Source organism: Pogonomyrmex barbatus, unplaced genomic scaffold, assembly GCF_055798465.1.
Source record: "Pogonomyrmex barbatus isolate J1 unplaced genomic scaffold, ASM5579846v1 scaffold1, whole genome shotgun sequence".
Taxonomy (NCBI): Eukaryota; Metazoa; Arthropoda; class Insecta; order Hymenoptera; family Formicidae; genus Pogonomyrmex; species Pogonomyrmex barbatus.
The window spans coordinates 5238171-5250384 of record NW_028297098.1 but is presented as its reverse complement, the minus strand read 5'-3'; the positions used below and the strand labels follow the sequence as shown (position 1 = coordinate 5250384).

Here is a 12214-nt window from a genome sequence, read left to right as displayed (position 1 = left end):
ATTCCTGACGTATGAGACTATTGTTCCCGTCTCATAAAAAGTTTATTTGCAGACGTGGCTGTCGCGATGACGTCGCCTTGTATCTCAGAAAGTAGGAAAGGTAATATCCGTTCGCTCTCCGCGGCGGTAATGCGAAGAAAACTTACGCTTCTACTGGATATACTTTCTTAAAAATTGATGCTTTTACTAGGGACATGATGGAATCGATGAAACTGGTTGAAATTTCTCTCTACTGCTGAAATAACGTTAACCTGTTTTAATATCAACAAGGTTGTGACATATCTCAGAGATTATTCTCGTGAGAAAGAAAGAAAGTTAAAACCAAGTACGTTTTGTAGAAACGGTTAAATCTGCGCTCTCACCCTCTCTTCTTTCCTTCTTTTCTCATATTATTTTTAAAAAGTGCAAAGTTTTTTTTAATTTAAGCTACGTATAATAATTTAAAAAACTAATTAAAACATTTTGGAAATGTTGTTTTCAAAGCATCGCTCGAGTTATCTTCAATTTTCTATATATACAACATTTTCCGACTTATTACCGATAGCTGCTCGAAGCAAGAGATCCGATGGCGTGTAGTGAAAACATGAGGAAAATACGAGTCGCGATACACGTACGACGAAAAGTCGTAAACCATCAGCCGTAAAGCCCAAGCATTTACGAACGCGTCGCACACTGGAATCAGATTCTTTTCACGAGAAACTTTTTCACACAACACCAAGTTACATTCTATTCAGGAAAATCGCAACTGTAGTGATGAATTAAGACTGCAACGTAAATTTAAATAATATACACAATTTATAAAATTACATAAACAAAAGCATTACATGAATAATACCAATATGTAAAAAGTTTAAATTAGAAGTATAAATTTTTTTTATTTTCTTTGTTATAATTTTTAATTAAAACATGTAACAATGTGATATAAGCTCTTCTATTTTATTCGATATAAGATTGTATTGATTTAATTAGAGATTTATAATCAAAATTACGATGGAAAACATTCAAAGTATTCATCCATGTATATTATATTACAAAACGTATATCGGCGGCAATAAAATGATATCTAATTGGATTAAAAACTTATAGCAGATTGTGATGTCATTTGCAGTGGCATGAAAAAGGTTGAGATCAAGTGGGATCTTATGAGTCGCTCTCTTGTCCAATGTAATAACGAAATATAATAAATAGCATGTTGTTACCAGTTCTGGCAAACCTCCAGGCTGTTGCCGATATGAAACGTCGTCGAAAGCTATAAAAGAGATATAAGCTTAGGACGCAATATTTGGCCTAATCGAAAATATATCGCACAAAAAGAAAACAATGGATCAATAAATTTTTTTGTTAAAGCAATTAAAATTTAAATAAATCATATATATCACTTTTAAAATCGAATACCTGCTAATAATTCAACAGAAATATTTGCAAGATTATCATTTTATTTCATGTTTATTTTTTCGTGTGAATTTATGAGAAACAAGGATATTTTCTCATTTTTGACAGATAAATTGACTTTTCATTATTCAAGTAAATATATTGATGTCACAAATGCCATTTTTTGCTTTTTCATAAATAAAAGCGCTTGTCCCCTAACGAGTTTATTAATCTGATGAACCATGAGTGTTGAAGTACGCAGCGCTGAGTATTAGTAGATTTATCATGTCAGTAGGGGGACGAAGACGAATGTCCCATAACAATTAATGACTGGTATTCCTTCGTGATAACGAAAACATTCGAGAAAAAAATTTCATTGAAAGTAGTCACAATATATCGAACGATTATTAATAATAAAACAAATCCAACTCACATCGGACGTTAAAATAAATACAATTAGGAAAATTAAAAAGATTTATACGCGTATCGCATAAAATTATAAAGCAGAATTTATAAAAGCGGAAAAACAATGAGAAAGTAAAACATACAAATAAATTTTTTAATTTTAATTTAAAATTTTTCTATATTTGTTTTTCTTATACTTATATAGTTCGGTAAATGTTGTGTGTGTGTGTAATGTGCAAAAAAATCGATTCTTCATATATATTCATATATTCATATATAAATAAGAATGTTAAACATTACATTGTACAGTGTTTATATTGCACATCCATTTTAATTTAATTGAATCCGTAACGGGTCAAGCGTAAAAACTTTAAATTGCGAGATTATCTGCGAAAGCCAGTCGTTGACTTAAATCCTGTAAAAAATCCTTCTCATTTCCATTATAATTCGAGTAATTCTTTCGCTGCTTCGGTTATCTGTAAATTGATTAGCAAAGTCTGTTTAAAGTCGACTTTAACTGATGCGTAAAGCCGATTAAAACGCAACATTGGAAACTTGTTAATCTCGTTAGAAAAGTGCAGATAGTAGCAGTATAGAGCTGAATTATGATCCGCGAAAAGAAGGGCGAAATTACAACGACTATAACTAGAGTTCGCGCTCGTTTCAGGCTTCACAGGCACAACCGTTCAAATTATTTCCTCGTTCCGGGGAAATTACTATCGTGCACTTTTTGCTGAGGTTCTTTGCATCTTCCTGCCAACGTTATCCGACGACGACCGGCACGGCCCTTCCGGTAATTTGCTTTTTCCCCTCCCGGTTTGCTTGGCTCCCTTTCTGCAGTGGTGCCCACTACTCTTCTTCTTTCTTGAAAATTTAATCGCGGAGCCGCGACGTCGCCTTTAATGCGATTCTTCGCCGCGTTCCTCCTTTTACCTTGCCTCGTTTTATCGAAGTTTTATTTCATGCCGTCGACATTCGCCGACGCGAGACTTTCTAAAAGAGTCATCCGCGTCCGATGCGGTTAATAACAGCAACCTTTTCCCGAAGACACACTTGCTAGATCTTACGGAAAAACGAAAAAAAGAGAAAAAAAAGAGAAACACCCATGTTTCGGTATTACGGCATCGGTGAAATATTGCCAACGCCACCGGAAAGGTCGAAATAAATCGGTTTTCGATATTAACGAATGCCATTCCGAGAATTGGTTAGCGAAATTAAATACGTCCTTCGGTTTGGAGCGAAATCACGGTCTAAATTTTGCAATCGTAAGCTAGGATCCGGGAACCAATTTCGACTCCTACATTCAATTTCGTCTTACTTCAACTCTTCGTTCAAATACGTTAACGTTTTAAGAACGCTTACAACGACGAACGAAGCGTATAATATAATATCTAGCCAGTCGTGAAATTACGAGATACTACAAGAGATTCTGAATCGTAATTTTTATGAAGAATTTCATCTTGGATAATCGTGGACGTAACATGACGAAAGCGTACTTGTTCTACATGAGATCCTACTTAATTTCACGAAACGCGAAATAAGCATTTGTTATTTCGTCCAATTAAAAAAATTAGTTAATTAATAGTTACAACATAGAACAGTTATGTTTTAACAACTTGTGGATTATCAACACTTACTGAATTGTGAACAATAGAAAATATTTTAATATATTGCCATAAATGTATTGCACGTGTCAAAATATATTTGTAAAACGACATTGATTAGCTCTATCGTCGTTTATATAACATAAGTGATTTAGGAAAGATATTTAGGATATCAAAGTTGAGTGTCCATTCGAACTCGCGTTTTATCGTGTTGCTAATGTTCACGAACGAAATCAACAACTCAAATTACTGTCTGCCCGTTTCACTTCGAATCAAATTACTTAGCCGCCGGCGGTACATAGGGTCGTAATTGCGAAGGAAACTTCTCAAAAGATGCTTAAGTTCGAGAAAACTTTCTTAGGCTCGTTCTCAAATTTACATTTTCCGCGTTCTAGCGAAGAAGACTTTGCCAGTCTAAGACGACTTTTACCGATGCGGTGCCATCACCCGGTATAATTAAACTTGTCGCATATCCTTTCGGAACATCGTATCCATTACTGGAGAATGGAGTGTAGTCTCGAGTACTTCGCCGCGATCCATGTCGACACGTTTCATAAAATTTCATTACCCTTTCGCGACAGTTATCGCGACCAGTTCTCGCTAACATGGGACTGTTTTCTGTTGAGCAGGAGCGAACGGATGCGCCGGACAGAATTGGCCCTGGAATGGTAATCGCGGCGCGGCAATAATAATGGCTATCATGGCGGCCACCCTGTTCCTGATGATGACATCGCTGACGATGACGGTACCCCCGATAACGAATGTACTACCGAGGTGCGAGCCGTCGGTTAGCAGGTAGCTCGCGGGCATCCTCCATGAAGATATCACTACTGCCACTGTCTGATCCGATTACATCGTCCATGTAAAACCTAGTAGTCTAGGGCTTCCAGTTATATATGTTACTATGTATAGAATAGATAGTCGAATAACGATGATTTTTATTCTCGAGGAGCCTACGAAAGAGAAAGAATTGGTGAAACGCTGGCGGATCGGCGCGAGGCTAATTCATATACAGTTACTTTTAAACATGTTGTCTTTTGATGTAAATTGTTGATCACTAATAAGAAAATGAGAGAAACAGATGAAAGATAAAGCGGCATCCGTGTATCAAGACATAGGGAAGAATAGTGGCTATTTAAAGTATGGGGTGAACATGACAATTATAACAAACCGAGGGGATTAACTTCGTATTCGTCGGGATTAGAAGTTGATATTCCGTTTCGATAACAACGGAATGGAGAACAAATGATAGAGATTAAATTTTCGTTATTATTTTCTGATTTAAATTTTCCGACGGAACACACGTCGATAGCACACGTGCTATAAATGCGGTATTTATTAGTGATCGGAGTGTTCACCAAGTGTCAAATATAGATTATACAGGGGTAATTATATGATAACTGATATAATAACGTTAGCGCAGTAACGAGCGGCGTTCTGCTCAATATTCGCTCCTTTTATGATGTCTAACAGAAAACGCAAGATAGGTACTGATTTGTAATCTGTACAAATTGTAATAAATTATAATACGAACCGTAAACATGATATATCACATTATTGGCACGCATCATTGCGTATTAACTTTTTTATATCGTTATTTTATTTCCTTGTTTTATATTTTTGCAACCGAATCCTTTTTCCCTTAAAAATATGATAAATGCTAGGTAAGTACATTTTGCTTGTCTATATTTGCTCTCTCTTTCTATCCTCTCTTTCTTTTTTCTATTATTCTTTGTTATATGATAGCAATTGTTGCATATTTATATATTCTATAATTATTTTCAATAGTACAGCGTTCCTCATAACATGCAAATAATCATAATCGAAGAATAAAGGGGTATAATTTCGAACTCATGCACTTTTAAAACTAAGTCTTAACTCATAAGATGCTTTCAAACTTTTATACCTCTAAAGCGAGTTAATATTGACCCATTCATTTCACGCGAGTACACGCGCGTTTGCACGAAGCATTCTTGGTCTTCGGCATGGCTTAACATCAAAATAATTATCATCCAGCATTTTTCCCTCTCTCTCCCTCCACCTCTCTCTCTCTCTCTCTCTCTCTCTCTCTCTCTCTCTCTCTCTCTCTCTCTCTCTCTCTCTCTCGATTTCGCTACAAAAACGTTTCTCTATTCTCGCTTTCACGTTCACAGAAACGTTTTAACCTTTACGATTGCTCGTGTCAATTCTACGGGAGGATTCTAATTGAACCAATCTCGGATCGAAGTGCCTGACATTTAAAAGCACTTCTCCCTCGTTAAGCGCGAGAGTGCGCGAAGACTTATTCATTATGCGATACGTTAATGCGGGGTCAATTTGAAAAGCCCTAAATCAGATTTGAGACTTTCCAAATAGACGAATGGTCTTGATGCTTATCATTTGAATATTTCAAAATTGTAACAAGCAAGAAAACGAAATAAAGTGAAAAACTTTTCTCGCTTTAAATTTCACAAAATATTCCTCTTTTTGTGATTACGCAACTCGTATAAATTTCTGTTTTGTGTATTATCTTCCAAGAATTTCGCTATACTTTTCTGAAGAAATGATACTAAGTCGTGGCGAGTAGTCTTTGAGAAGTCTTACTGAATGCCGAATAGAGTCTCACAGATGAGAAAGGGAACGCAAAGAAGGATGGGGAAAGGGAACGAGAGTCATGAAAATAGTCAGATTAGTTACTCCGAAGGGATTGGCAAATTGCACGAATCGTCTTATGAGCGTTTCTACCGGTAAATTAGATCGCTCGTAATTCCATCTCTCTACGGAAAACGGAATATATCGTTCATATATGATGATATATAGATATGTGCACGGCTGTAGAGGATGGAAAGGAAGATGAAAATGTAATTGCGATTATCAGAAATGGACATTAATCAAATGTACAAAGGGGATATACGAGGTCAAGTAGCCATTCGTTCTATTTCACAATCGAAAATAAAACTCGGAAACATTCAATAAAGATCATACATATATGTCTGACGCACCGCATGTGCAATTCTACTCCTCAACGCCATGTGACACATGACTCACAAAAATTGTCATTTAAATCACTTGTTCGATTTGTTTGATATCTTATCATTCCACTTATTCAAATCGTTACTTTTCTTGCATGCAAAAAAATAAAAAATTTTTAAACATAAATTTAAAAGCCATTTAAATATAAATATGATAAATATGATAAAACAATTGCAATTATTTGATTATATAAAGATGATTGTATAAATAATTAATCTAATAAAAGTAGTTAAGTAAGTTAATAATTAGCTTATGATTAAATCAAGACAAAAAACAAAAATTATTATTAAAATTCTTTCCGTTTGGTTTTACGTCTAAAACTTAGTTTTTAAATATATTGCCATCATGACTTTTCTAGAATGAAACAAACGGTAATTTGTAAGTAAAGTGTGAATAACAATAATATAATTAATCAATCGGTTCCACTAATACAATAATAGAATATCTCGGAACTTGCACAAGGATTATGTTCTCTCCTAGCGTAATATATAATCTGCATTGATAAACTGAATAGAGAGTTTATTACACCTCGGGTATTCTATCCCAATAATTGAAGAATTAATACCTCTCCAAGGGTATTAAGGACAACCGCGAATACCTCGAAGCAGGTCTTATCGTAAAGCTCTGGACATCTTATCCGTGCGCGCGGTGAAAGTTTATACCGAACTAAAACTATCTATTACTCTTAAAGTTCCTTGAATCGTGTTCCACTGAGAAGAAGAAGAAGAAGAAGACGACGACCAAGAAGAAGAAGAAGACAAAGAGGAACAGGGCAAAGCTGCATCGCCATTCCGATGGTTAATCCATTCGACTACAATGCATCAAATTACCCTTAAGAGAATCTAAAAGCCTTATTTTCCAAGAATATCTCGTCATTTTGCAATATACCGCTATATTGCAGTTCTTGAATGTTAATATATTATTCGCAGCATTTATACCGTTCTCTAGACGGTATATTTTTATTCTAATATCACACTGAAATAGAAGAATTTATATAATATGATAATAAATTATAATATCTTCTAATCCAGAAATTGATACTACAATTAAATTTCTCATTTGTTTTGATAAATATGATAGCGAATGATATGTATCTCAAACGTACAGGCCACATTAATCTTTTGTACACGTAAACTATTGGCCAATAAATAGAATTAGATAAACAAATGGGAATTTATTTACGAATTATTGTGGCCCGCATATAGTCGTTTGAAATAAATGCAAACGTCAATTTATATCGTAGTATTTCGTTCAAATACACATTCGTAATATTTCGTTCAAATACACATGTGAAAAGTCGAAAGGCACCGTGCCATCTCGTTAATGATTTCTGCAATTCAAGCACGCTTCCGGTAACTGGATGCATCAAAATCCGTAACCAGCGACGATAGCTACCGTTCGTTACATCCGCGTTAGTTATCTCCAAGCGACCGGTTTCGTCCAATTAAAGTCTCGTAACAAGAGCGACTAAAGAATACAAATCGCAGCATTTACAGTGAAAAATTTCGCAATGTTAAAGAATTCTAAAAAGGGATTGTCAACGCTTTATAACTAACTAAAATATAATTGGAGTATTGGCTGTTGGATTTCAATGTGTCTTTGTAATAATACAAATGTATATAATTTGTTTCATCGGAAGAGCGCTTTTTTTCGGCCTCTTATCAATTATTTCACAAGAGAACCTCCGTAGCATAATGCTATACTTTGTATAATAGTTGATAGTTCCATCAACAACACAACTTGAATTGCTTTAAATCCCGATCTAGTACGAGTCTTAGGTCAGACTTGGCTAACGTGAGTTTCTATTGGCGAAGTTTAGTCGAGTTAAAGAGATCCAGTTCGTACTAAAACAGGACGTTATGCACTCGAACAACGATAGAGCATGCCTCGGAATGGCGAGAAAAGTGAGAAAAGATGAATCAGCATATCATTCTCACACGTAAGCAATAGAAATGGTAAGTAAGTAACTTAATTTGCCTCTCAAGTAGCCTCATTTCAATTCAACGTCAAAATCGATGTACAAGATAATGGATACAAATTGCATTAATTAATGTATTAAGGAAATTCTATGGTAATATAAATGATCCTGATCTTGGATATATTCCAAGATAATATTAATCGTGAATCTAAATACAGTTTCTGCCAGAAAAGTTGGTAAACGTTATTAGCTTTATTAAAACAAAAAGATTGATAAATGAGAAGAAAAAATTGTCTGATGCGTAGCACGTAGGAAGACAAAAAACAAGAATTGTGGATAAAATAGACGAAAGGAAAAGCGAAAAAAAGTCCGAGGGCAGGACGAAACACGCGAGACCGCCGACTTGGCACGCTAGAAGTGAGAGGATATGGACCGTTTCCGTAAACTATCAAGAAATTGCATTAACATGGTTATCGCCGACAACAAAGGCGGAGAATTCCCTTAGGATTCGTACAGCTCTTTGATGCGAGAAAACTTTGGTGAAAAAAAAAGAAGCTACGGGGAAAATTGAGTTAACCACTAATAAGTCGTCTCTACCAAGTAAATTCACAACAAATATTTGTTTTTTTGACTATTTGCATTTTTTCGCAGCTTTTCGCGAAGTCAGATGACATAAAATATAGACGAAGTAAAGTGTAAAAATTAAATTATACGCAACTTGATAAAGCAATAGTCACATTTATACATCGCTATTTGTATACAGAAATTTATAAAGAATTTTATTTTATTTCAATGGGATTGTCACATAATTCAAAAATAAAAGAATAGCTGCATTAAATCAGCATAAATTCGAATGCGAAACACGTGGATTTTTTTCGTCAAGAAATTCTTTCTGATATATCATTAGAATAATCCGAGCGAATTTTGTATTCAAAAGTATTGCACCATCGGCTGCGAAATAGTTAAAATGCAGACGCTCGCAGCTACTTGTAACTGGCAATAAGTTGTTCACACAAAAAAATATCGGACAGAAAGGTATCGCATGTGACTTTTCTTTTTTCGGTCGTGATTTTATCTACATATTTCTTTCGCTCCGAGTTCTCCATTTTTTTCCAGGTCAGACAAATTAATCGTCCTTTCGGTAATTCCCGCTCTGCGTATTCTGATTTTAGCAAAGTTGAACGTGGACAGCAAACGACTGACTCCGCAAAAAAGGTTACGGATCGAATTAAAGCCAATTACGCGAAAGTTTTTGCTCTCTGTCTGATTCATGCGCGTCAGCATTCGAAATTCGTTAATTAATTACGTGAAAGAGAGTGACCACGAGACGATTGTATTCGGGTAAAAAAGTTCCCTGGCAAAAACGGATTCCGGCATACAAAAGTGCGACGACCTGATGAGCCTTGATGATACCAACCATTTGCACTTTTAATTAAACGTCGTGACAAAGCAATAAATTGGCGTAATAAATTGATGCTGGCAGTTCGGATAATGGCGGCATAGACGATATGAATTGCTTCAACGCTATGCGGCGTAAAAAATAAGAGTAAAGTGCGATTATGCAATAATTAAATTTAATGACGGGCCAAACTCTCCATTTGGTATCTTGGCATTATCATTGTCATTATACTATAAAATTTGTGTAACAAAAGAAGAATAAAACGGTAGTTGAATTATTGGATACGCGTAATACTTTAATACGCGGAATTAAAAAAATATAATTTAACTTTTCCGATTGCAACACGTAGATTGGAATAACAAATGCATGTTATTCCGACACTATTTGCTGTAATAATACATAAAAAAACACATAAAAAACAAAAAGCATCATATTCTATAATCTTCATTACATTTGTCGATACGCATTTGTCGATATATGTCAAGTCTCAGCTGCGCAAAAAATTAATTTCTCCCTTCTTAATCCCTCATTCATTTTAAAGAATATAAAAGAAAAAAATAAATTAAGAAAATAATGCGACGCTCGAAACCCGTGTGCGTATAACGTTAATATAATATATTTTCACGTTGGTACAACCTTAAATAAGATAAAACGTAGAGAGAGAAAAAACAGACATATAAAACGCAATACTTAAAATAATAATATTTTATAAAAATAATAATGCACCGCTAAATCTCCACAATATTTAATCTCTTTTTGTTTTTCAATTTTGATTCCATTAAAGCGACAGGGCGATACGTCGCGTCGTCGCAAGTCGACGATGCTATTAGCATAATAATTTAACGTGCCGTCGGTTCGAGAAATAACTACTTAACAAGTTAGACAAGCTTAACCTGCGAGAGATAAGGCAGGGACGGACATTCTTGGCACAATAAATTGAATCATCGGAATTATCAATAATTTTGCAGCCCCCTCCCTTTTCTGTCCTACGCTCGCGGGACTTTAGAAAGATGTCAACGATTGGACAAGTGTCAACAGAAGATACATTCGGCTTAGTCGTAATAGAGAGAGAGATCACGAAATTTATATCTTACGTTTTCCCGCGCTGTAAGATGCGTTACCAGCTTTCCTTAAGATAGATCGGGGGTCGTCGACCGCGCGTTGAATCGTTTTCGTCATCTGGAAATACGATCGTTCCCGAAACATACACGTGGCCGACAGTCATAATTACTTAACAAATTATTCGAGCGATAGACGCTTAATTCGCGGAAGGCGGGACAGAACGTTACTCGCGCTAGAAACTAATCCATCACGATTAGCAGTCGCTGTTTCTAATTTGACGCTCTCGACGTTACCCATATACATGTGTCCGATAATGCCGGCGTGCATTTATCATCGGATTAATAGCGAGGTGCCTCTGCTATTGCGACTCCACGACTGGCTTCGCCAACGTTTATCATTGACCTATCAATTCGTATCCTACGCGGGCTCGCCGATGCACCGACACATTGGATACGTGTCATTCCAAGAGTGATCTCCGAAATTATGCATCTTCCTACTAAATCTCCCTCGCGCAGTGTAGAAACTTAATTTCTGAGAAACGTAATCGCAAAGCAAAGCGAATTATTTCCGGAGTGGCGATTTGCAGAACAGTTCTACGATTGGTCGATCGGTAAAATTTCAATTAAACTTTTACGAATAGAACAATGTGAATTATAATTCTATCCTCCGTTTTATGCCTCCGCTGTTGCGATCCGATTAGCCTTACCAACCATTACTGATCCATCAATTCGTATTCTCGTATCTGGCGGAGGTTTAACGGTACATCATCGTATCATACATGCATTTCAAATAGCCTCCCAAATTATACCCGCTGCGATGTTACGTGGAGATTCGTTATAGCAAATATTATTACACAAATTCCTCTCAGGCTGAGGATATGGATCTGTCATTATGGCGGATCGCGATTATAATGCATGTTGAAAATGCCTTTAACATACAATGTATCGGTTTAATAAGTATGCATTAATTTCTGCATTGTTGGTAAACCGATCTCTGCATTTGCAATCCCGCTTAACAATATCATATGCCGCTAAATAGGCTCCATTTGTTATGTTAACTTGCAAATATTCATCAATGTATTGAGAATAATGAATTTAAATGATTGTAGTACTATAAATTTGCGTATATCATTTAATATCACCAAATATTGATCAACAATATAACGGGAATTTGATGTTTCTAACAATATATATTAATTTTGTTACAACGATAATATATAGATTAATAGTAATATATAATAGTTCCATGTAACATTTTATAGAATACGTCTATTATGAGTCTATAATTCGGTTTAAAAATAAAGTCTTTGCATGCGCATATTGTAATATTTGATGAAACGATATTTCTCATAATTAGCATTATTCAGACATTCCGAAGATATCATATTATGAGATATTATCAGGACTATGTCAGGTGTTATCGTGTTATGCGGAATTTTAGGTG

General features: G+C 35.4%; 1 protein-coding gene and 1 long non-coding RNA gene across 3 annotated transcripts in view; one reads left to right on the top strand and one right to left on the bottom strand.

The window, feature by feature from the left end:
• LOC105432420 (uncharacterized) overlaps positions 1-4920 on the top strand; it is an 89279-nt gene extending 84359 nt beyond the window's left edge. Inside the window, exon 6 of the mRNA XM_011647222.2 lies at positions 4010-4920. Within this exon, the coding sequence (XP_011645524.2) occupies positions 4010-4179 (170 nt within the window). The 3' untranslated portion in view covers positions 4180-4920. The remainder of the gene's footprint in view (positions 1-4009) is intronic.
• Positions 1-12214, bottom strand: part of LOC105432421 (uncharacterized) — a 129006-nt gene that overhangs the window by 98994 nt on the left and 17798 nt on the right. The window lies entirely within an intron of this gene.